We start from the raw sequence: 27418 nt of genomic DNA, 5'->3' as shown, positions 1-27418 counted from the left end.
AGGTTATAACCAAAGCTATGAAAATCCAAACAAATTACCCTCCTTCCAGTAAGCCTTCCTTAAGCAGTACAAGCATGCTCTCCTTTTTTTGAGGGATTGAATTAATATTTCTAGCTAATGGCTAAATTCTTTTCCATATCTAGATTCAAAGAGGCAAGAATATGTATACTTTGCTATTCCCCTAGAGAATGGATTTATTTTAGGACAAGAAAAACTATGTCTACTTTCAAATTTTGTCTCTTCCTCATGCTTTCCTGCCATCACTTATGAATGTAAAAGTTAAACCACCTAGAACTATCTAAGGAAATAAATCTAATTGCACAGATATAACCAAAGTATGCCCTATAACAACTGCTACTGATTTGTAAGTTCCACCTTTTCACCTTCATACAACCTTGATAGTTACTACGTCACAGCTGAAAATACACTAAGACATCATTTACTAACACTGTCGCGTCAACTCATTTAGCATTGGGATCAGCTTTGTATTTTTGTATTGTACTGTATGTGAGAAGTACCTCAGACCAATCCATAAAAATCAGAATCATTTAGGTTGGAAAAGACCTTTAAGATCATCTGTATCAGTTCTAACATAAGCATTTTCTTTCTTTGACTCCTTAGGTTACATTCATGATCTAAACTCATTTAAAACAACTTTACATATCTTAGTGTCATTAAGAAAGTCTTATCCTTGATGCACCGCAGAAGTTCAGGTGTGTTCTTCCACGAATTTCTGCCAGGTGTCAGGTCCTTCGGAATCCAAGGTGCATTTCAGGTAGAACCAAATCTCCTTGCGTTTTCTTGTGAAATTAAAATGTACCATTCTGTACAGCAAAATCCAGGTTCAGGAACTGCAGCCACAGTTGAAAGGAGAAGTATTGTCCTTTTTGCTGACTAATTTTGCAAGTTCAAAGAATTAAGTCAATAGCATCACCACAAAAAGGGTCTCTGTGTAACAGCCAAGCAACAGTTGCACATGCCATTGTTCTGGTAATGACCCACAGGTTTATTCTTTGCTACCGTGTTACCTATAAAAGAAGAGGAAAGAGTTACCTACACAGAATTGATCAAACAAGGATGATAGTATGTGCTTTGTTTTTGCAAAGTAACTGTACACATGAATACATCATGAATGAACTTGCCCCAGCCATACCTACATACCTTGCAGAGAAACAGAACCTATACGCAAATGTTAATTACACCGTTATTCAATAGTATAAGGGAGATTTGCAGGTTAAAAAAACGGCCATTTACTATTAAATTTGCCACCAACATTTCACAGAAATCTTATTCTGATTTATTTTGCTTAGCATTCAACACCAATGCCTACAGCACGTGTACAACTGAAATCCCAAAGGACCATTCACACAAACTCCTACCCAATTCCTAGCACTCCATCTTATGGGGGGGAACTAGGGATCAGACAGAGCATGGTCTGCAGAGGGGATCGATTGTTCTTGCAGGAGAAGCTACTCCCAGATAGCACTTCTCCCGTGGGACCCTGGGGTCTCTTCCCCTTACAACCATATGCGCACTCCCTCGGGTGCTGCAGGGATGTATGTGCGAGCCTGAATGCGCACACACAGCACTGTGCAGACCCGGTGGGTTTGGCTTCCCGGCAAGAAGGGGTCCTGTCAGATTTCCCACCCTGGAAATGGATGCGAATAGGCAGCCTGCAAGGAAGAAAGCTTTGTCAGCTCTGCTCTGTAGTGTCGAGACGTGTTACAAAACTAAACAGACACACAGCATAGAGAAGTTTTTATTTCCTTCCCTGAGGTAACTGATGTACGATACGAGCTCTTCAGCTTTTCACGTTTTAACTGTCCCACTCAGCTACTAACTATTCATCTAAATACCAAGTAGCATCAGGAGTCTCCTGTGCTTCATAGACTTCAGTTACTCTAATATTTTCACAAAATGAAAAGATAGAGGACTTAAAACTGATTAAATGGCATTTCCTCTTTCAGCATATAATTAATCTGTGTAAGTCATTGTCCCAACTAGCACTGATCCAAGGGTCTTAAAAAGCTTTGAAAATTGATTAGAAATTTAAATGGTAATGAGATCATCTTTGCTACCTAACATAGAAAAAAAAAAAATTAATACAGAATGGATCTCAACTCTCGTGTTTTAGACATAAGCCAACTATTAAATTGGAAGAATTTCATGTATGTGTGCATTTTCTATAATTGTCCACAAGGGTTTTGCTGTGTCTTTCTGATTTAAGTATCGCAGCACTGAGACACACAGGTTGCTGTGTGGTTTGGACTACTGGTCTGACAGTTCATCCAGTCCTCTTTGTGTAAAGTTCTAATAATGCACTTCATACCAATTTTGTTGATTGAGATGAGTTTGGAAAAATCTTTGGTTCATTTTTAAAATAAAAAAATAAGTTACATCATACTTTCTTCTTCCTTATAACAAGGAAAATTTTCTTTCCGTTGTATTTTCCTTCCAGTTGAATATTGCCTGTGCCACAAGCTTTTGTTCAGAATCTGGGATTACTATTACTCATTATATTTGTGCAACAACTACATCTTGACAGATAGAGAGAAAACCACCCACAAGACAGGGAAAATACCTACAGAGGAAATATGGATGCCAGGACAGATTCTGTGGCACAGCTTCTGCTGTCTAGCAAGCAGACATCTACATGCAAGATTGTCATCCAGGGTTTCCTTAAGGCACAGCAGAGAGAAAGAAGTACTCGTGGGAACACTCTTGTGGATGGGCACAGTCATGCTGTGAGATCACCCATTTCTCCCCACATGACTTTGGAGAATCCTAAACAACTTGGCTTGGATGGAAACATGCCTCCAGCTGGGCACAATGAATCCCACCCACAAAATCTTGGACAAAGCATGTCCTTTCTTACTTAGACCAATGAAAGACAAACTTCACGATTTCAGACGGATTCTCAAAAGGTACAATACTAAAAACTAACTACAGGATTAAAACAGCTTGGTGATATTATGACAAGTCCTCTGATTTTACGAACGTCACTACTACTGAGGATACAGCTATGTCAAGTCTCAGCCCCCAAAAGTAATTCTTCAGGGTTCACTTAGTAACAACACAGGTAAATGCATGGAAAAAAAACTTTTATGGGTCAATCACAAATTATTTAAAAGCATGAAAGTAATTATTTCCACACGTAAATCACATACAGCAAATGATGGAAGAATTTCTAGCAAAGAGTAATCATAAAGGGAGAGACTGGAATACCTTTTTAAGGGATCTGCCCTTTAAGGATGTCTGCCCATTCCCTTTTCAAGCATGGCCAATCACTAGTGAAAGGTTAGGACTCTCTTGTGTCATTTCAGTGTAATGTTTAACCACTAACTTCGTTATTCTTATCTACATTTATATTGTTGCAGTACTCCAAGACCCCAATCAGAATCAGGATCTCCCTTATGCTGTTGCTAACCGCATACACAAGAAAATACAGGCCTATCTTAACATGCTCAAACCTAAAACAACACAGGCCAGTGAAAGGAAAACAAAACCATGCAAGGAAAATGAACAGTTCTCATGTCAGTAATACAGTCGACTGTTTCACAACTACACACAGGTGCCAGTCATTTGCTTATCAATTCAATTAAATGCCCCTCAAAGGCTTCTCCTAAGGTGATAAAAATCAATGCAAAATGCATTACTCCACATCCCAGCAAAGCAGAGGAAGAGTTTAATGAAACAACATTTGGACTCATATTGCTACACTCTGCCCTCTGTTAGACCCACACAAACTCACTGCAGTTGATGAATTTGCACAGGTCTAATTGCAGGCAGGATGATTTGTCCGACTCTAGCTTTATAAAGACATCCGTAAACTCATCAGAATGCATTACCATATTCTGTAGTTTGCTCGTTGCAATATTTGTCATGGATAATAAAATAAATGATCCATGCCAAATTTGCCCTTCTATTAGTAAACTCCCACTGACTCAGGCTGCCTCTTTTCACTGCTTAAGAGCAAGAGCCATGAACACAGGCTACATGACTCATGTGGTCAGTTGACCTCAATGAACTAAAAGGCAAATGTTCATAGGAAGGAAGAGACAGCTGCATGAATGAATGCCTCAGGCCTATAGTCATCAATGCCAACATAAAGTTCTTTCTTCTACCCCTCATCCCTCTAGTATTTATTGAAAATATCAGGTGTCTTTAACCCTGGCTTATTTTTTTCCAACAAGGTCCTTTTGGTATTAAGTGCCAGCTCTCTTCTGCTATGGCCAGAGATGAAGTTGTCTTATTCAATATCTAAAACTCCTACTTTGACAGTCTCACCTTTCAGTGTAATGTTACAACAATTATTTACCTACATATATTAAAAGTCAGTGCCTGTGAAAAAAATTAAAGGCTGAGGGTGATCTATACCTTTTGGTAATTGACTGCCAGTACCCATAGTGATTCTAGAGAGTGCAGGTCAATATGTGGGTGTTGTATCCATCACAGGAGAACAGCTGGACATAGGCACACCATAGACTACATCTTTGGCATTTGGTAAATAACATTGATTTCCAACAATTCCTCTGATCTTGAAAAAAGGAATAGGGTTTTCCAGACTGGTTGGTTTGGTCAGATGTTTCCAGCGAGCTTGCCACTGTGTAATGTCTGTAGCTGGGCTTTAGACCACTGATATCACACCACAGCTGCCCAAACCATCAACTTTTCTCTTTCATTCAGAAATTAGCACAGTTTTCACTCGTTAGAACAGCCATTATTAAACAACATTTGGTGTCAGTATTTGCTTATTAACTCAAACTGTAACCTAATGAACAATATTCATTCCCAACTAAAAGAGGCTGTAAAGGGAAAAGCTAAGCATGTGTCTTTCCTTCCTATTGCCTGCTAAAGACTCCTGTTTTATGATATATTTAGATGTGCAGTTCGCTATGACTTGTTGAACTTCAATGCACTGAACTCATTTTCGATTGCTAAGCAGACAGAAGACATGATATTTTCTCTCTGCTGGCCATTAATTAAGAAATAGGATGGTATATTTTTTAAAAAACAAGCAGCCTACAGGATGACCTGTAATTAGAAATGATCTGAACAAGCCTGATTTCCAGTGGTGCTCAGTGTCGCACAGTTCCCACTGGTGTCAGTGCAGATTCTCAACTCTCAAGACAGGCTACTTCTTTCAAAAGCTAAAAGGGCTTTCCAGTAGCACGGGAATCTAACTTTAGGTGATAGCGGTAAAGACCTTGGATCCATATAGTCAGTCTGCAATCAGAAGAATTGATCCCGGAACACAATTATCACTCTAGCACTAGTCACAACTGAACAGTTTCTTTGCTCACTGAAGACTGAAGCAGGGCCTTCTTCAGTTTGACTCCAGCACCCAGTAACTTAACTAGGCTGGCAGTGAAAGGGCAGTTCTGATCCAACATTTCCCTCTCTGAGAACTGCATTAATCGTCACTTTCCAAAACATTAAGGAGTCCAGAACTGCTGCTCACACCTGCAGGTGCAATGCAATAAGCAAGTGCTATCAGCAGACTGCTGCCACCTTTAAATATAGGCGATGTCTGTACTTGCCTTTGTGGTTTTGACTTTATTTCCACTGCTGCAAGACCAACCTGAATAGTCTGGTAGTACTTTACAGTCCTCTCCATCCAAACAGGGGTTCATATGACACCACCACTTCTGTAGGACAATGGAAGCTAGAAAAAGAAATAGGAAAGAGAAACAGTCTTTTTTTTATTACTGTCAGTTTTATTAGGGAGGTTGTCTCTGAAACGTTCAATTGTTCGATTTCAAAAGTAGAAGCAACAGTTACTGCTTTAATACCTAATCACATTGATTGTGTTTGAGCTAAAAATGTGGCTAAAAACCTTCACCAGCACGCAGAATGGTAGATGCCATATGCATGAAGATAGGCAAGCACTGCCAGAGACTGACTCCAACATTTGAACTGGCCTCTGGAAGTGCCTTTCCATCTCCACTGACTACAGAGACGACTTGCCTCCTTCATTTACTTGCTTCAGTCAAGTACCTGCTATAAGGTGGAATGAAACTAAGGCTTCTTGTTTAACCCAGATATGCATATGTGAGACTGGATGAAGAAATGCCAGTTTCTCCCTTCACTGGGTGAGAAAATAGAATTGCACAGAGATGTAAGCATGTGAGGTCTGTCAGCAACTAATGCAGATAAGAACGTGGAAACCACTGGCAAACATTAGATTATTAACTAAGAATCTACTTGCACTTACACTGCCAGTTTTGCAGTACGTTTTGGAAGATTACAGTAGTACACCTTAATTCTGCAAATTTATTGATTTTCTAGCCTTAAGCTAATTTTCATTAATAAGACCATGCTTGTTATTTTTACAATGTAGTCATGACTTTATAATACTGCTGTTAACAACAGATATATTTTCCCACAAACAGCTGCAAACCTCTGCATGTATTTCTCAGTTTTGCATTGTTCATGGGATTCATCAAATCCCAGAAAATTATTATGAAATATATCAGTTCACAACCTTACATAATCTAAATTGGATTTCAGAACAAAATATAGCTTAAAATGTTGATTTAGTTAGCCTGCATTATGCTACTACATGCACAAAACATTGAACTGCATGCTTTAAAAGATACCACATCCAAAAGAAATGAACAAAAATAATTTAATCTACTTCTTTTAAAGCACTTTTTTTCCTTTTAATTTCAAGGTAGATTCGTACTTCTGCAACATTCAAATTAGGGTGACAAGCAGGCAAGCTGACATCGGGATATTGCTGAAATGTTTATTCAATTACTTTTGCACTTTCACTCTAAGCCTATGTGAAAAGCACTATAAAAAATATACTTCTGGAACACCAGTTTGGCTTTTATAAACTATTCTTTCAATCTCATAAAATTATAAAATAAACGCATGGTTCCTTTCACCAGTCATTTGGACCTTAGCTCATTTGTTCAACTTCAGACCTTGAAAACCACCTCTCACTCACCTGTCTCCTGCATATTGGTTTGGGTGCAATACATTTTGAGACCACAGAAAATGCACCAAACACAGCAGATTTTATTTATCTATACAAAGTGCATCAACCTGCTCCTAACACCTGATTAAAGAAAAAAAGGCATTAGTTGACCGGCCAAAAGTGCAGCACAGGAGCGAGTTCACACAGCATTATTGACCAATTGAGCCCATGCAAATTCCTGGTCCACATGGACCCTGTGGAACTGAAAACAGTGAAACTGGCCCATCGTCTCCAGCAGCACCATCTGCTATTAAAACAAGCACATATGAAAATGGGAAGCACTGCTCAGTAAATAACTCAAACAAGAACCACAAGCTCTTCAATAGACTACATAGTTCACCTTCTATTCATCTCTTGTTTAGACACCTTCATAGAGAGTGACTCCTACCCTTCTGTTGACTGATTTCTATTCTGTGCAGATACCTCTCCTCAGAGTAATGGCAACACTTTGAAATACTTAATACAGATCTCATTCCATTAGCTTCCAGCAAATCCCCAATTCTTTGCTGTAGCAATCCACTAATTCTTACATCCATATTATGTTCAATTTCATTGTAGTTGTAGTGTCCACTCTGCTGATCTATACGTCCTAACTGGCTGTAGCTGTTTGTGTCAAACACACCCCTGAGATTAGTCCATTAAAATTCTCCATCAGAGCCTTAGGCTCATCTTCATAGCTTAAGTTCTTTAACCATTATTGTCCCTTTAACTTTGCGACTAACTGGAGGACATAAAGGTTTCCTCTTCAGATTGAGGCACTCTTGGAGAGGTTTCAACAGATGACTTCTCTAAGAAATGAGAGCAGCTATGTCATCCTCATACACAACCACCCACATGAAGGGAGACTGCTTTAGTTTGACATTAGCCAGCTGACTTGCTGGAAATCAGCCAGAAACTCTGCCAGAAATAACTCTTCTGCTGACATCGCTCTCTAGATAACGTGACTCCATGGAAACAAAAGGTTCATAGAGAATAAAGCCAAAAGGTGTCAATACATCATCTCATCTTGTCTCATGCAATTCACTGTGTCCCCAGTTGTGTTTGGCTACATAGTGTCTTCCCAGCCAATCTAGAACAGGGAAGAAAGAAACTTCTCCCATTATCATTTTTTCTGACAGTTAAACAATCTCAGCATGAAACACACAGCCTTACTTTTCTTCCTCTTCCATTATGCGTTCTTCTCCTGCATTACAGCACTTGTTAGTAATCATCATTTTCTCCCTGTGAAGGTATTGAACGTGCTGCAATCAAGTAACTTTTCAATCTTCTGCCTGATAAGCTGAGATGATTGAGCTTCAGTTTCGCACCACAACACGTTTGTCTTTATTAAGACAGTTATTTCAAAGAGGTTCAACTTCCTCTGAGTAGGTCTATGCCATATGACTGCCTTGGGCTTGTCATTAATTACTCCTTTGCCCCACTGGATGAAACCCATACGTTTTTTTGTCAGGAGAGATTCTATATTTGCTTTCAGGTCATTACTAAAAATGTTGTAGAGTGTGAGGTGTAGAGCTAAGCACTGTGAAATCCCAGTAGGTGTGTGCTATTTGACTACTGCTTCCTACTGATGGGTCTGTGGAGAGATGTGTTTTTGAGGTAGGCTAGGTAGCTGACCCCGAGCAGTGCACACAATGGCATATGGTTCAAAATTAAATAGCTTACAAAAACATGAGACTTAAATCTTCTAATTAGACTATTTAGTAACCAAGTCTTTACTTGAATAAACTATACATTATCTTCCAAGGTAACTTCAAAAACCCGGGTTTACATGAATTAAACCCAGAAACTATCTGTATTAGTTTTGAAAACTCCTCTTGAAATGGAATCAGTAGCGTCTGTCAAATCTCTTTTCAGAAAGCCACATAAACTCTTGTGATCTCTACTCCAGGAATTCCTTGCTAATGGGATATCATATCAGCTTCTCAGTTATTCACACAGGATTGAGATCAGCCTCAATTGTCCCTAAGTATCTAGACCGTGCTGCCTACCCTCTCCAAAGTGGCACAATACTAGTGCACTTCTAGAATATCTCAAGTATTCTGAAATACATTTTGAATTACAACAACTGACCAGAGATCTATTAGCCAGCTTGTTAGGACTCTAAACTACCCAGGATCAGAATTAAAAAACAACAAAGTTTATCCCAGTAGGTGTTGGTTAGCACCTTCTTTAGTTAACAACAAGTTAAGTACCTCCTCATCCTGTTACTTACCAAAAGGAGAACTGTGACACTGATCCACCTCAGCTTTAACAATGTCAATATTTCAGGCATTATGGGCCAATATTTCTTGTTAAGGATTTCTGTGTGTTCTATTTGAACAAGCAAATTCATATTGTCTTTAGTCTGGACAAATATGGATGTCTTTCCTAGTGCAATGGATTAAGCTTTCTTCCATATAAATTTCCAGTACACTATTCATTCTACTGTATATTTCCTTTTTTTCTTTGAATACTGACACAGCATTAGCATCCTTTTGAATTCTCAAGTATTCTGAAATCCATTCAAAAACAGTGGGAGGGAAATCTTCTCAGCTATTTCTTCTTTTATCTGTTTCTTATGTACTGATTTTTTGTTTTCTTGTTTCTATATGCTCGCTTCCCTTCAGTCTGGAACCCATATGGGCTTTCAGCCAAACTTGTCCTTTTTCTTCATTGTGGCTCTTTGGCCCTACAGAAAATTTTTAAACAATTCTTTAGTCCCATTCACATTTTTTCCAATCTGAGCGTTTACTCCTCATGAATTCTAGGGCTAATAGAATTGCCTGGATGCAAGATGATTTGGCTAGTGATGATTTACTTAGAAGCATTTAACGCACTTAGTGGAGATAGCTACTCTACAGACAAAAGTTATTAATGTTTTATCTTCTTGGCACTAGCTGTTAGACAAGCTGGAAGTACTTACTCAAGGATGTTTATTTCCATAAAGAAAATGGAGATAAACAAAATTTCATGACTACTTTAAATGCAATTTAGTCATTGACAGAAGAACAGTTTGACCTCCACTAAGAAAAAAATTTCTATAGCTGTAATCAAGTAGTATAGCTACAACTCAAGGCAGGGTTTACAGGCTGCGTGGTATGTCCTCTCTACATATTTAAAAACTTTCTTTCATATGCTCTGCTTTTTTTTCTGAGTTTAGCAGCTCAATTTATCTACAGCAACATTTCTCAAAGTATCAATGGGCCTGTGCTTGGAAGCTCAAATAACACCCAGGAAAGTGAGGTGTGCACGTGTACAGAAGAACTAGCCTTGCTTTTTTTGCTTGCCAATGCTTGTCAATAGCTTTCACAACTAAGTTCAAAGACACAAATGACAGTTTCTTGTTGGATGCAATCAAAATGCAATTATCTATGTAACTGTTATCATGGACAAAGGACAAAAAATATCCTGACCCAAAGAGTTCTTGCCCTGTATTCTCATCTAGGCTATGACAAGTGATTTTACAGTCCTTGTAAAAATGCTGGGAAGATCTCAGTCTACAACAAACATTGATTTTTCACCTTCATATCCTTCTTTTTAAATGAAGTACTTTTGCTTCTCCTACTACCAATATTTAAAGTTTCCGAAATGAAAGACACTATAGAAATGCAAAGCACTCCATAAATGTCAGTTAGGCCCCACAACATAATATTACTGCACCACACGGAAAAGGACTCATTTGTAGCAATCAAGGCACTTAAGACTTTCACTTTCTGTATTTGCAAGTTTTAACTAGCTTTTACTTTCCCTTCTGCACCACTTCAACACCTTTTCCTTGGAACTCACCTGGATGTCTATCATTTCTTCTGTACCACTAAAGTACTTATTTTCCTCCTTAGCACATTTCACAAGAAAAAAAAGTCACTTCTACATGTAGGTGTATGCCTGAATGTACTTATGCAAACAACCATTCTGCCTTGACTCAAATAGGGGGCCTTCCTAAAATTTTGGTAGCTGTGAATATTGGCACATGAATTCTCCATCTCCTTGAGCAGGGCTTAGCCTTAACATATAATGCTGCTCCAATAAACTGCTGCTTTAAATCTGACCTTGTGTAAAATTCTTTAGCATCTGTCAACCTATTTCAAAACGTAAATATCCAGCTGGCCTATGACTGTATCCTAAAAAACATGATAATGGGCTCTATAAGACTATTTCATGGCCTATATAGACAAAAGGGCACAACGCCCAATACTCATCAACAAGCAGCTCTGTCTGATGAACTAGGCTCTACCCTCACCCAAATTAACAAACAAGCTGTCACTGAAAACCACTGGGATCTGGGTCAGGAAACCCATATGTTGCAAGACTGAGAAAACTAAGGTAAAATACCCAACTAAATTAAAAACCTGCAAAATGCTAAAACCAGATGTATAAATTTCAAATGAGAAAGGCTTATATTAATTTGGTTACAATTTACTGGGGGAAAAAATCCAAATAGGTTATAGCAGAAAGCTGCTCAAACGTCACGTTTGAGTTCAGAACAGAATGTTAAGTACAGTTTGTCTAGATTTTGCTAAAGTCCCAGACCTTTGCAGTCTTCCATATACTTCCATATAGTATACTTCCATATACTTCCAATCACGTTTGAGTTCAGAACAGAATGTAAGTACAGTTTGTCTAGATTTTGCTAAAGTCCCAGACCTTTGCAGTCTTCCATATACTGTGAGAATCTATTTCTTGTGGTATTCTTAATTTCTCATGGGGCATCTATAATCTATGACCAGTGATATGCTTGCCTGGCTTAAAGGAAAGCTAGAATCAACTCTGTTTCCTGGAATCAGACCTTCATTTAAAAACAGCAAGAAGCAGCAGACTTCTGCAAAATCACCATGCAGATCTCAACAAAATTAATTGTAATTATTTAATTATATAACCGTTGATTTGTTTGGTCAAGAAAGGAAAACATAATTCCATTCCAATAGCTCTACAAAGGCCGCTACTCTACATAGAACATGAAATATGATCCCATTTACTCTGCTTTAATGGTCTTTTTGGTGCTGCCCAAGAAGAGCTGAAACGCGCAAACCCCGGAAAGTTCACAGGCAATGTCGACATAAGAGAGACTGATTTCATCCTATTTACTGTTGTTTTCCAGCATTACTTGCAGAGTTATTTTCCTTTTGAGTGCACGTAGAAGAAGCTGAAATCCAAATAGAACATATTTTCTAAATCCAAATAGAACATACTTAATCATATTTGCTATAAAAACTAATAAGCACTAAGCTACTTTTTTCCAAAAATTCCAATAGGTAAGAACATCTCTATGTGTATAACTAAAAATTGCGTAGTCTGACACAAGAGGTGCATGGTGGTACTTTCTGGAGACATACTTATGAATGTGAACTACCTTGTTTTCTTATTTTGTCCAAACACAGTGTAGCACATAAATAATTTGAGGGTGGAGGGTCACTGGAACAGCCTCCCCAGGGAAGTGGTCATGGCACCAAGCCTCTCAGAGTTAAAGGAGCATCTCAATGACACTCCTAGTCATATGATTTAGTTTTAAGAGTCATGACACGTTATCTATCCTGCTAAAGACATTAATCACTGGTCTTTATGGAGGTGGACAGGCCACCTTTACTTAACTTGGAAAAGGAACACATATAATATTATATATGTTTGATAAATATAGTCCTGCAAGGAGCAGGGAGTCGATGATCTTTATGGGTCCCTTCCAACTTGAGATATTTTATGATTCTGTCATTTGAGGTAGGAACTACAGCTACCAACCACCATGTGCATGCCATGCATGAGATAATTGCTGCCCTAACGTAAACGATAACTAATACTGGGTAAGGTCTGAAGTTCAAAGAAAATACTTTAAAAGACTACTACAAGCCAATTGCTCTATAAAATCTTTTCTTTTGGTTAGAAAAGTAAGTCTGTGCCTTGGGCATATCCTTCCCTTTAAGCTCAGGGCAAAATACAGGCAAATTAAGCAGCCCTGCATTCAGTAAAAAGGTGCTGGAAAAGAAAATGAAATGTCTGTATCAGACTGAAATATGCAAATTCAAGACCTAAACTGTTGCTGGCTTCCACAGTGTAGAAGCCTACTGAAGGATACGTAGAGAGTGGGAAAAAACACATCTAATCCTGAGGCTAAGGAAAGATAGTTACAGTTTCTGTGCAACAGCAACTGAGTAACACTGACTGCAGTCCCAGATGCTTGCAAAAATAAGCGAAGCATGTGAATGCATTACTCTAAGGGGCGAGGGGGAATCAAAGGCTTCAACTTTAGAAACCAAAATCTTAAATTTATAATATTTTGTCATATTTAATTTCAACTATACTTGAAGAAAAAACAGCTACTAAATTCTTTCAGCAACTATTTGCATTGTCTGAACTAAGCGTCTACGGTATCGTGCCTTTATATCTTTCTATCACAGAATGACAGTGTCACCCTTGCAATCCTTAAGCAAGTTTAAAACAACGCCTGACTTGTATTTATCTGTTGTATGTAAAATTATTTTTACAAGGCATGAGAAGAATAAGCACCTAAAAAAAAAAAAACTTTCTTAAATAAGAGGTTCTCAAAACGGTAATTTTAAAAAAAATCAGACACATCGCATAAATATAGAGTTTTCTGTTTAAAACTAAATATGTCTGAATATTAGATTAAAAACTGGATGTTGAAGCTTTTGTTTTATATTTAACTTGTAATGGTTGCAATTTTGTGTGAGAAAGAATTAAAATAGAAGGATCTTGCTTATGAATTAGTGAAATGTTGCATCTAATAGCTGTTAGACTTTTTCTTAAAAAAAAAAAAATCTTTCTTGGAATAACTGTTTACAACAAGAGCAGCAGCCTCTCCAGGGAATACACTTTGTGTAACCCACAGTTTCTGAACTGCTGGTAAACCAGACAGGAAAGTGGTGGGGGCGAGGTGCAGAGTGAACCTCCAGGAAGCAAGTTTTATATAGCTTCAGAATGCCTGGTTAACACTACAGTCAAAGTAAGATTTCAGCTTTAGTGTATACAATCAATTTGATTTCAAATGCGTTAGACTGCTAAAAGTGTAAGGATGGCAATGTTGAGCTCTGTGAGGATTTCAACATCTGCCCAGGAAGGCGATGGACTAAGGCAACTGTACCACATTTTTCCTTCATCAGATAGGTGTCCTAGTTCAGACGCTGCATCCTGTGCAGCAGTATGCTTGCTCTGCTCTCCAAACTCTAATGTATTTAGCGTTACAACACATGAAACTGAATAGACATGGGGCATCATTATAGCACTGATGTTTGGCGTGAGACCATTAGGCACATATAATGGTGAAACAATCATCTAGAGAACAGCTCTAAAAATCAGATGTCCCAGCACTATCTGCATGCCCAGTCTTAGGGCTGCATTTACTATCCAGTGAGTTTTTAGCCAAGCTGCTAAGTCTAAAGACAACTGGAAGGGTTAATATCATAAGCTTGAATTTCTTGGCTTATGCTGTTTTCAGACTAGTTTTAAAGGAGAATTCTTGTGTGAAAAAATTAAGTTTTATTGGCACAGACATGAAATGGACGAGTACATATATTAAGAGGATTAATTACACACAGATTTATGCACAGGCTCATTATCATCAATGCACAGAGATGTTTCCAAAATTAACAAAAGGAAGGATTATGCTTTTGAGGCAGTGGGAAGTCAAACAATCAAGGAGACTAAACTTTCAAACAATCTTAATGAATCATGAGTGAGCAGGAGACTCCTTACCTTCCACGCACGAGGGCTGAGCCCTTGTTGTACCAGCCACCTGCCCCGGGAAGCAGGAGCACTTGACTGTTTGCGATCGTTCTTCAATCCGGTTCTTATTGCAGCAACGATGCACTGCCACAACTTCGCATGTCCCTTGCTTGACTTGGTGCTGGCCTAATAATTGCAGAGATAAGCGATGGAGAGCAAAACAAAACACCAGCGCGTAAAGAAAAAGCCACTTTGTACAGTCCTACAAGATACCAAATCTCTCAAAGGCCAGTTTAAATCCCAAGAAGACAAAGGGGCAAAGCATCTTGTAGGATCTGGCTTATTCCCAAGTTCATCCTATTCTTATTAATAAAGATTAGGTCATCATAACAAGTCAATTTTTCAATCTGTCTTCCCTGGCCCTTACAAAGCCATAGGGAGAAAAGGAGATTGGAATAGTCAATTAGATGGATTAGACAAGAAGACATCCACAGACAGAGCACACTCCTCCTTTCCTTTGGCTTCCTGTCTTGCATTAGGTTTTATATTTAATTATTTCCCTTCATAAATGGATACAATGGACAGGATAATATTTAATGGAACTTATCTTAAATAGTAGGGAAACTTTCTACATAAAAACATGTAAGCAGTACTTGCTATGGCTATCATTGCAGGTAGGCTAAGAACAAGGTAGGCTGAAAAGCTGTCATAGATAGCCAAATTTTGTCAAAAAAAACCAAAACAAAAACAACAACAAAAAAACAACCAAAAAAACCCCACACAGAAACCTATATAGATTTCCCAAGTTCCCTCCCAGCCCATTTTGAAGAAACCTATGATAAATATTCTATTCTATTGCTTTCCTCTCAAAGGTCCTTCCTCACAATTCACTGTCCCCTATTTCTCTGAGTTTATTTTCCCATCCTCTCCCTTCCTCACTCCCGCTTTCGCTCCACTGCTCCTTGCACCCAACCACTTTCGTCCACTGCCAAAATTACTCTCTACCCTGCCTAAAACCCTTTCTCACAAAACCCCTCTCCTCTTTGCATAAGTCATTTCCATGTCCTCAATTTCCTGAACAGCCTTCAAGTGCTTCATCTTGCATTTGTCTCATCTTATTTAGAGTAGGGCCTTAGATGGCTCTTATCTGTGTTTGTAAAGCACCTTGTAAATTAGCAGCACTACAGAACAGGGTGGGTTTTTTAATAAGGGAGCTAGACAGAGAGACAACGCTGAGAATAATAAAAATATTCATCATCAAAGCAGTACGGGCTCCTTATACGAGAAGAGGCTATGGTACAGATATTGGTGTAGGTGTACAGCAGACTAAAGAAAGGAAGGTGAAAGGGAGAGCACTCCAGAAACAGACAAATCCTTCAAGTGGCAAGCCTGGAGGATTGTCCTGTTTCCTACTCATTCCATGCTTTGGTTTGTTAGGGATTTTTTGGTTGGTTGGTTGGTTGGGTTTTCGTTTGTTTGTTTGGGTTTTTTTTGTTGTTGGTTTTTTTTGTTTGGGGTTGTTTTTTTTTTGTTTGTTGTTTTTTTTTTTTTTTTTTTTTTACACTGTCTGTTACTATCTAATACCAGATAGAGGATTTTGAAATAGAGAACACCTTGGTCTGATGCAATATGGCAAGGCTTACATCCATATAGATGAAATTTTATTGAATAACCTGGGAGTCCTGGTGGACAACAGGATGACCATGAGCCAGCAATGTGCCCTTGTGGCCAAGAAGGCCAATGGCATCCTGGGGTACATCAAGAAGACTGTGGCCAGCAGGTGGAGGGAGGTCATCCTCCCCCTCTACTCTGCCTTGGTGAGGCCGCACCTGGAGTACAGTGTCCAGTTCTGGGCTCCCCGGTTCAAGGACAGGGAACTGCTGGAGAGGGTGCAGCAAAGGGCTACAAAGATGATTAGGGGACTGGAACACCTCTCTTATGAAGAAAGGCTGAGGGATTTGGGTCTCTTCAGTCTGGAAAAAACATGACTGAGGGGGGACCTTATCAACACTTATAAATACTTAAAGGGTGGGTGTCAAGAGGATGGGGCCAGGCTCTTTTCAATGGTGCCCAGCGACAGGACAAGAGGCAATGGGCACAAACTCGAGCATAGGAAGTTCCACCTAAACATGAGGAGGAACTTCTTTACCCTGAGGGTGGCAGGACACTGGAACCAGGTGCCCAGAGAGGTGGTGGAGTCTCCAACTCTGGAGACATTCAAAACCCGCCTGGACGCATTCCTGTGTAACCTGCTCTAGGTGAACCTGCTCTGTCAGCGGGGTTGGACTAGATGATCTCCAGAGGTCCCTTCCAACCCTACCATTATGTGATTCTGTAATTAAGATCACTACTTTGGGGACACAAATTTTTATGGGTTAAGTGACTCTTTTGAAGAGTTAGCAATGCAGTTTAGGCTTCTGGGTGTAGGAAGTCCAAAATAATGAGAGTATTCAAATATATATATCTAACTTTTTAAAAGTTTGGCCTAGCAATGTTCCTTTGCTGTATGTGTTTTGGTTTCACAAGTATTTCAAGCTCAGCTAAAGGGCTGCCTGGCTTTTGTTGCCAAATTTGTATGCACAACCTCAATGGACAAGAAACTGTGTATATGCAATCCTGGAAAGAAAATTTAGTCTTCTTTTGTGCACTCAACACGTAAAAAGAAATTAAATATGCAGAGGTGGTTTGGGGTTTCTTTTTTCTGAGGAATAAAGCTACACTGTACTTCTAAGCAAAAACATGCTACAGCAGAAAAATGTATAATATGTATTTTACAAAAAGTTGGGAAAATGTTGAAGACAGCATAAAAGTGTCTTACATAGCTACTGTAATAAGCTTATTGGCAGATTGCGAATTTTCATGCAAGTACCTAATACCCATATCATAATAAACATGAAAAAAATTGAAAAAAGCTACCAGCTTGTAGGACAGTAGCTTCTCTGTAAGTCAGTATGGAAAACAAATACACAAATAGGAAAATTAACTTGGCCATGCCTCTTCATTCCAAAAAAATTGCTCTACAAAACACCTCACATGACACTGTCTGGACATAATAATCAGATGGCCAGGGTTTCTGACAGAAAAGATTTTGTAAAATGAGGTTGTTCATCTAAGAGAGTTTATTTATTTATTTATTAGATCTACAGCCTGAGTCAAATCCCTTTGAACTAAACAGGGAAAATTTCCATTGGTTTCCTACAGTGCTTACAGTGGCATTCACTGGAGTCAACAACAAAATTTCTTTTGACTTCAGGAGAGCAAGATCACAGTCTGGACTGTCTCTTGAGAAGGAATTATAAAGGAGGGAAGAAAAAGCAAAAATTTGGAACTGCTCAGGCCACATACATGAGTTTGCTGTGTATCTCGTCTAAAAGACCAAGTAGCCTGCTCTTCTTTCTAATTAAAGTCATTATTCACCAGACATCAGATGTCAAGATAAGAGTAGAAGCTATTTTTTCAGAAGGTATATCATAAGGATGGACTAGATTCAGCTCCAATGATCAATATGTAGCTGAAAGAATGTCTATTTTCAAGCTCAAATCCTGCTTCCTTTAGGTGAACAGTGCTTTTAAGTCAATACCAAAATAAATCAAACAGTTTGGCCCTGAGCATACAGACAAAAAAACCTGGGGCTCGCTTTCAATTATCTTGTTTGAATTTTAAAGCAGTGACACTGCTCCCCTGAAGTGCCAGGAGTCAACAGGCACACAGATGTTTGCAGAAGGCAAAATTAAGTTACCTCATAAATGCATCCTTCGGCTTAGTAGCGCTTTACTATATGCTTATTCACACTTTGCAACTATACAAGCAGGTAAGAGAAGGTGTCCCCTCTTCATCTGCTGGCAGGGGTAGGATGCTAAGGTTTGAAAATACTGCTGCCATGCAAAGAAGACAGCGCTCTTCTCCTTGTCCCTAGTGCGCAGCTCTTATGCAGTATAACAGTGAAAGGCACTAAAAAGCCAAAGACATCTGCATGCATCATTTGCATTAATTGGATTGCCCCTGTAATAGTCTTCCCCCTCCTATATAGTCACATCTATATTTCCTCCTCCTTGTTCACGCACATCTTAACACTTTTTATTCTGTTGAACACCATACGCATTTCTTCTTAATATTCAAACACATCTGTGAACAGGTGCTGAACAAATGCTAAGTGTTACCACGCTAGCTTTCTGTCCTGGTTTTGGCAGCGTTCAGCAACCTAGAGGACAAGCACTCAATTTACAGAGTGCCTTTCAGACTTAAGAAAACTCATAGAATATCTCAAAAATTAACCATCAACTCAGTCCATTCTCTGCCTAGATCTACTGAAACCTGTTGTATCTACATTCAGGTGCCCAAAGGTAGCAAAAAGAAAGAATATAAGAATACTGTCCTTTATATTTTAATCTCCATCTTGCACTGGATATACCTTCATCTCAGTTTAAAGTACATTTGAGGTACAGCTGAAAGCATAATGACAGAAAAACTCACTAACAGTCTTAAAATATTTTATAATCAATGGATTCCCAGGAACCAAGGCATTAGAGGACCGAAGAATTTTTAAAGTGTGAAGACTGCAGTAAGTCAATTCTATGCCAGACACATCAGGAAAGCCATTTCAGGGAGAACTGCAATGAGAGATAGGGAGAAAGCCAGGCTCTGGAGAGCAAAGCCCCTTTGGGCTCACTTATAAAAAGCCCATAAATTCAGAGCTCTTCACCTGTAAGCCTATTCAGATCTGCAACCTAAGGGCTGTCAATATTTGCAGTTGAAATTCAGTTACATCTTCACATTTAAATAAGAAAACTCTCCAAGGAGAGATACGTTTTATCAGCAACAGTACCAGAGAAAGGTTCCTGTCCTAGAACACCTTCTGCATACCAAAGAGGGGGTGTGTACCAGCCAGGCACTGTGGAGGACAGAGGTTGAATGTCAAAAACTATGGAGCTCTGGGTTACCTCTGATAAGGAGTTTAGCACATGTGTTTCTCTCCACATCCCAATTTCTTTACAGCTTAGTTCCTTAGAAATACCAACGCTATTCAAGCTCACTAAGGACACTTTCCCTGTCTCTCCGTAGAGGGCACAGATATATCAGGATAGGGGTCTCTAATGGAAGCAACCTCCAGGACACTCCCTGCTATGAATTGTGTTGCCTTTTGTAAAAGACCTACAAATATTAACAGCCTTCAGGTGCCCACATCCAGAATGCCTCCTAATGACCTCGTAGACTAGCCACAAAAAGGCTCTGTGACCATTTCTTTCTTATCCGTGGGCTTTCCAGCCCAGAAGATGGTAGATTGTGTAGAGCTGCTAGGCAGCCTTCACAGTTTTCAGAGAAGGCAACCATCTCTGAAGAACAAGAAAGTATAAACTAGGAAGTTATTAGACTTGCACATTACAAGCCAGCATGAGTGTTGTGAGTAGAGTTGACTGAATAATTACCACTGAACTGTTTATTCTCAGTTTAATACATTTTTTCAACTAACTTATTTGACAAGACCTTATTTTCACTTTCTTCACAGAACTCAGGGGGCAAATATGCAATTAATGCTTCTAAAACTCTTTGAAACCTTCAAATGAAAAAAGGAAAATACAATTATTGTTAATAAAATATCAAACATCACAGTTTGTACTTCAAAATTACAAGGAAAATATCAAAGAAAGAGGAAGGCTTTCAGAAGGTTGCTAGCCAATTCCGTCCACATCCATTTCATCTTTGTGACTAATTCTAATCACTCCCAAGGAGTACTCTTTCAATGCCATATACATACAGGCAGCATGCCTTTATCAAAAATCCCAAATAACCTCCTCTTTTTCTAATTTCTTAGCCAAGAAACATATGGAAAATACATATTTAAAGGGAGGTTTTATCTCTGTTTCATAAGCTGCCCTCTCTGATGAAGAAAGCAACTAATACTGTGGAGAACAGCACATCTGGACAGTAGGACAATATGACCTTATCTCAGCACATTCTTCAGTAAGCCTCAAAACCAGCAAGCTTGGTCTGCACAAAATCAACTGCATTATTTATTTAAAGGGGAAGAGGATGCCTGTCAATAGGGAGATGAATGGCTATGGAACCTAATGTTGCAGACAACAGTAAGAGAAACAAGCGAGTTTAGAAGTCAGCACTCATGCTGTTTGGAAGAGGAAAGCACACCAAGAAGCTTGGTGCCAGTTCATCATCTGTTCCACCTTCATCTCATGCTGGCTTTTGCTTACAAATATATGAACGCACAGAAGCACACACCAAGAGGCAAATATTCTTAGAAAAACACATATAAGGAAATAACATTTGCTATTTTTCACATTTTTTTTTTACCAGACATATTTATGAGAATCTCTCTACCTCATGGGGTGTTTTTGCAGGAGGGAAAGGGGGGAAGAGGTATTTCTAAAGATGACACCTATTCTCAAGAGAAGAAGCTAAAAGTCACTTGGAAGGTAAAATTAACACACCATTTCTAGGCTGAGAATTTCAGTAGAGTTTTGCTCTACTACCATTCCATCAGCCACTGGATTTTTTTCATAATAATTTCACATTCATGTCACAAGGTCCTGACTTAGGTGCTCTCCTTCCTCAAGGATATACAATATTTATATATGTACTTTCTCATAAATTGTCTCTGCATATACAATTCATTCCAGTTTCACTTGTAAAGTTTTATCTTTTCACTTGCTAGCATTAAGGGGATATTCAGAGATACTCCAGAAGTGCCACCAAAGGCCAGTTCAACAAGAAATAGCTTCCCATAATAACCCGCCCATGCTAATAGGCAAAGTAAGAGGTAGCACACAAACACAAAAAAGGGAGCAAGGCATCCAGTTTGCTATCCATTACTCTCACATTCCTCCTCAAATACATAGCAGTATTTGTGATTACTAGAGCTAGAATCTCTAACAAAGCAAGTAAGCAAAGACACAGGGATCTCTCAGATGAAGGAATTGAGGTTGATGCTCACCCAATGTGCAGGTTTCCAACCAAAGAGTTTCTCACAGCCTATAAAGTTACAGCCTTTGTTCCAATTAACAAGTCAGTAGTTGTGACTTGTGGAAGTCAGTAGTATAGTGTGTGCAAAATCACAATCAGCATTTTAACTGGATAATGACAGAACCAGCACTGAACCACTTTAGCTTGTTTTGGGCAAGAAGTGACACCCGAGGAAACAAAAACTCTCAAAACAAGCAACCAATTTGAAAGGAACCCTAGGGGTATAGGAGATCTAGATGTGTATTTGAAAACAAGGTGAGTGACCTCAAACCCCGATAATGAGACACAAAAAGTTAATGAAATCAAAAGCATAACCTTTCAGTGCAGGTGGAGGAACATGCTGACACAGCTGGAGAGAATCATGTAATACAGTGAATTCTTTGGCGAGTGTCAGAGGTCACATCCATATGGAGATTAAAGTCCCCTGGAATAAGTAGCATAGGTGACCTTAGATCAGACACAAGCACTGAGATTTCTCCAAGGAACGAAGCATTAAATCTGAGTGGTCAATAAATCAAAACAGCTGAGACCGAAGTAGGTGCCGTAAATAGGGGAGGAAGGAGAGGAAAGTTGCTGCAAATGAAAAGAAAGGTGGATGAAGAGTGACCTGGAAGCAAAAACAAATTAAAACATGAGCCTCTCTACCTGCTGGAGTGCTATGCTGAAGTCAATCAATAAGGACTGCCTTTCAGCCAGGCAGTAATATTCATCCTGGTTCAAGCACACATATCATTTGTACAAATGAAATCTAAAAGCATAAAACTTCATAAAGTACCTTGGAGTAAAGTGGTGCTATTCATTTCCTGTGGGAATCTTTCTACTGTGTGACTATTTTAGGTGAGGCAGAGAAGAAAATACCAGGGAAAGATTTGGTTTTCCATCATATCTTGTAGCAAATGAGCAACATTGTGCTCTCTAATACAGAAGTATTTCCCACATGTCCTATTAACATTCCCTCTCACTATTACATGCGGACCACTCTTTTTCTCTCATTTGTTCCTTCCTTCACAAATTTATCATGAGAGAAAGGGAAAAAGAATGAAACTGGTTCCCCAGAGAGATTTCTGCTTGCCTCAAGAAAGCAGTTTCTCATGGTTTAACCCCAGCCAGCAGCTAGAACCACGCAGCCGCTCACTCACTCCCCCCAGCTGCGATGTGGGGTGAGAATCAGAAGAGTAAAAGTGAGAAAAACCCGTGGGTTGAGATAAAGACAGTTTAAAAGGTAGAGTAAAAGCCGTGCACACAAGCAAATCAAAGCAACAAATTCATCCACTGCTTCCCGTCGTCAGGCAGGTGTTCAGCCATCTCCAGGAAAGCAGGGCTCCATCACGCATAACAGTTACTTGGGAAGACAAATGCCATTACTCTGAATGTCTCCCCCTCCTTCTTTTCTTCCCCCAGCTTTCTATACTGAGCATAACGTCATATGGCATGGAATATTTCTTTGATCAACTGGGGGCAGCTGTCCTGGCTGTATCCCATCCCAACTTCTTGTGCCCTCCCAGCCTGCTTGTTGGCAGGGCAGTGTGAGGAGCAGAAAAGGCATTGACTGCCTAGAAACAACCAAAACCATTAGTGTGCTATCACAATATTCCCATCCCAAATCCAAAACATAGCACTGTATGAGCTGCTAGCAAAAAAGTTAACTCCATCCCAGCTGAAACCATGACACAGGTACACACACATCTGTATAGGCCAGGCTTACGGTTATTCACCAGTTTGTAAGAAAAAATCAAGTTTTCTGTCACAATTGTGAGAGCTTCTAAAAACAGACTCACCCTTGCCACTGGAAAGCAAAAGTAGCATACGTGGGACTGCAAACTGGGAAGTATTATCCCATCCACATCTGTAACTAGCTCTTCATCGACGGCGGAAGCCATCCTGACGAAGACAGCATCACTGCAGCCCAAGCAGGCATCAGGGCCCCGGTAAGCTCGCTGTCCCCAGCGGCCTGCTGCCATTTGCAGCTGCTCACCATACCCAAACTCAGTACTGGACTTGCACAATTTATTCCTTCACGTGCCTGGCATGCCAGAAGTGCCTTTAATATTATCCTAAAGTTTAAGAAATTAAAAAATCAAGAAAAACTTGTGACCTTCCAAGCATTCCTCTATCACCTGAAACATCAAATGACCATTTTGGACTTGGCTGTGTAAAATGAAAGTTTGTAATCTACTAAATACCAGAGGTATTTTTAACCCAGTTCAAGGTCATTCATCAGACAAGAATGATATTTGTTTAGAGAATATGAAACAGCAATTGTCAGCTAAGTCATTAGGCTCTGCAGATTAAGCAAAGGGCAGTTGCCAGAAAACAATGTAGATGTTTGGGAAAGAAGCATCTTCTTCACTTCAAGCGAAAATTAAATCTTTATTCTCATGTCCAAGTATAATGGGTAAAACTGAGGATGGCAACCAAGGGAACTTGTACTCTGTTCCATTTCAGTGCTCAAAACAGCTCAAATTTACAAAGTACAAAGAACTTCTGCTTTTCTGGGTTTTATTTTTTAAATGCAAAGGAGCGTTTCCCTCCTTTAATGAAATTACTTTTATGGGACTGTACAGTAATAGGACTGTGCCTGAATTTGGCAGTTAGAGGTAGACAAGTGAATAATTATTCATTAGTTAACCCTCATTTGAGAATCTGCTAAAGAAAGATCCAGACATAACTGTTGTCATCAAATGGCGTACTTCACAAAAGTTTTTCTGGTTGTCCTGTCTGACAGTCTTAACTTAAAAGACTGACTTTGGCAGTGAATCTCTCGTTCACTTAATTGCTCTATATTTATTAAAATCATGCAACAGTATTTGTTGCTACTAGAAGAATTGTCTTTTGCAAAAAAAACAGGACCAGTGGATAAGATTGCAAATTTGAATGATACATTTCATTGCTGAAGTGAGATGAAATTTTCATGCGATAGGCAAATCAGGCAAATGGAATTTTGAGAAACGTTACAAGCAATCAGATCAGTTAATGCACCGGGCACCAGGCCATCAGCTCCTCAGCTGGTCTTTAATCCCTGGAAAAGCCCCTATGTCTTGATCACCACTGATTAATTATTTTCAGTTTGCCTCATTTTATATCAGGTTTTATATAGCTGTAATGGTTATCTTGGGTTTATTCTAATGGAATGGACAAGGAAAGCATTGCGGCAGTCCAAGTATAAGATCCAGCTGCCAGTTAAGCAATAACAGGTCATAAAACTAAATTGCGCAAATGCATTTTTAATTCTGAGTGGCATGAGGACTTTTAAATGGTTTCAGCATGTGCAGACTGTAGCCAACCTGGCTGAACAGCTAATTGAACTTAAGCTATTTTAACTATTATATCCATAAGCGCAAAGCGTAAGTGAGGTTTCCAGAATGCCAACAGACTATTTTGTAGTCAGTATTATTGAATGATGTTTTTTATCTTATATGAAAAAAAAATAACCCTGCAGAGTGCCCATCATTTTATGCTACACTGTAACAGTGAAAGACACAACAATAAAATACAGTCACAATCAAATAAAATGAGAATCAGAACCTGATAACAATTTCCCATAGGCCCACATTATAACTCATGTCCCTGACTTATACAGCTAACGATAAAATAGTAATTAAAAAGAAGGTCAGAATTCAGAAGTTGTGAGGGTCTGTACATTTCCTATTTCATACTGATGGCTCTTTTTCAAAGCTTCACTGTTAATACTTTTTTTTTTTTTTCTTTTCAAGGTTCTGTAGATCTCTTGAGCCTCTCAACTTTCACTCTTTAATCTTCTTTACCTAAGAATAAAGGTGCAAATCTAAAATTTTGACATGTCAGCTGCAGGCTGTGGTGCAAGAAAATCCCAGAAAAGTGCAGTTCGAAGAGCCGTATCTGGAGATCTGTGCTCAATAACTAGGTGCACGCACAAATGGACACTGCCACAATACACATCCCATGCTGATATTTCACCTTATTTCCTCCATGTTATTTACATTATTAAACTATGATCTTATGCCTTTTTGCGCTCAGTATACTGTTTGTTCTACCCAAATTTGGTTTTTTTCACTTGACAACTAGCAACAGTAAAGATATTTCACCCAGGCTTACAATGCGAGTTGCTATGAAAAAGCTATATGAAACAGTAAAAATAGAGCATTAACAGACCCTTCTCAAAAATGGAAGAACTGGAGGTGTCCTGGTTTGAGGTAAAACAGAACCAATTTTCTGATTTGTAATTTTACTTTTTAGCTGGGCCTCTTCTAACTGACTAAAGTCTGAAATTAAGACATTCTTTTCCTGTTCCACAGATCCCCTTCCAAGCACCAGAGAACACAACCCTTCTTCCATTCTTATTAAAATGGACAGTCCTTGACAATGATTAGGTAGATTATCTATTTTAATTAAGCCATTCAGCTCAAAGTGAAAAATTAAAATATGACTTTAAAGTGGTATAGAAGCTACTGTATCATGTAACCTGTACAACAGAAACAAACTGGAAAGTATCAGAAGTCTCCCTCCACACCATGTCTTAGCTTTGACAGAAAAAGACTACAACTCCGGGAGAAAGTCTGACAGGTCAGTCCTTGAATGATATTCAAGCCTCAGTGTCACCACTTAAAGGACTAAGAAGCTTCTTGACTCATGCAGATTATTGTATTTGGAAGGGGTTTTTCTACCATGAGATGGAAGTTTGCTCCCTGATAACTGAGCACATTTGTTTTGTGATGTAGCAGCAGCAATAACAGGACTTTCCTACACCTGTATGTGGGAATACAGTCACTGGCTTAGTCCCAAGGACACTTGGCAAAGCATATTTGGATGGGAGGCTCAAAGGAGGTAGAATTGAAGGGGAAGTCTCAAATTCCCAAAGGCCATTAGATATCCAGTTCTTATATTGGCAATGAAATCTATTTGAAATCAATGGAAAAGAGATGTTTAAATAGCAGGAAGACACCCGAACATCTTTCTAGAACCTGGCCAAAAAAAAAAAAACCACACAGGTCATCCAGAAAAAGGGACATACTTCTTTCGCTACAGAAGAGAGGGATTGCCCTTTTTAGCAGGAACACTTGTCACAACTGGGCAAGTTGCAGAAACAATGTAGTGAAATTTTCCTTCTAAAGTATCCCAGCTAGCTTGTCAGATTTGACAAACTTTTATTCTTACCAGAAAACAACAGGCTTCCTCACCTGGTGAATTTTCCCTTGGCCCTAATGAGACTATCAGCAAACGCAGAGATGAATTAGAATAGTCATTAAGGAGGCAGAGCATAAAAAATGAGCCACAGGAAAGGTCAGAGCAACCAGGGTGAATGAAGAAGAGCACGTGCCCTGTCACAGCCACTGCAGATGTGAAGGAAACAACTAGGGGAGAGAAGCAGATGTTCCTGTTAAAGCTGTGCAAATTTGACGGCTGCTTTCAAGGATAATGGAGCAGCCATAGGTGGCAGGAGCGGGCATGCCATTAACTTACACAAGACTGGTTAGCCTCCCCCAAGAGCCATTGACTTTAACAGCAATGCTCCACCATCTCCCCTCTCTGACTAAGATTAAAGGTGACCTGGTACAGTTGTCATTAGTTCCAGTATGTCTCCACAAAGATGGTACTCTAATTAAAATCGTTGGGTTTTTCCTCTTGCAGTGTGCACATTACAAAGGGGAAACTTTTAAAATGTTTCTTCTGATCATATTTAAAAAAAAAACAAAAAAGCCAAATCAACAGTTACGCTGCTTATTTTTCCTACCTTTAAAAACTGTGTTGACTTAAACTCATTAGAAAACAGTTTCTGCTCGCGTGGTTGGCTTTTCTTGATCTTAAAAGATGCGTTGCCTCACTGGCAAG

General features: G+C 39.1%; 1 protein-coding gene across 2 annotated transcripts in view; it reads right to left on the bottom strand.

Annotated features, from left to right (window-relative positions):
• Positions 1 to 5513: 5513 nt before the first annotated feature.
• TAFA4 (TAFA chemokine like family member 4) overlaps positions 5514 to 27418 on the bottom strand; it is a 77518-nt gene continuing 55613 nt past the window's right edge. For both annotated transcript variants that reach the window (XM_063348079.1, XM_063348078.1), the window contains exons 4-5: positions 14666 to 14821; positions 5514 to 5665 (exon numbers count right to left, since the gene is read on the bottom strand). In XM_063348079.1, coding sequence (XP_063204149.1) covers positions 5514 to 5665; positions 14666 to 14821 — 308 coding nt within the window. The remainder of the gene's footprint in view (positions 5666 to 14665; positions 14822 to 27418) is intronic.

This window comes from Chroicocephalus ridibundus, chromosome 10, assembly GCF_963924245.1.
Source record: "Chroicocephalus ridibundus chromosome 10, bChrRid1.1, whole genome shotgun sequence".
NCBI lineage: Eukaryota > Metazoa > Chordata > Aves > Charadriiformes > Laridae > Chroicocephalus > Chroicocephalus ridibundus.
The sequence above is the reverse complement of the archived record's forward strand: the minus strand, read 5'-3'. Positions and strand labels throughout refer to the sequence as shown.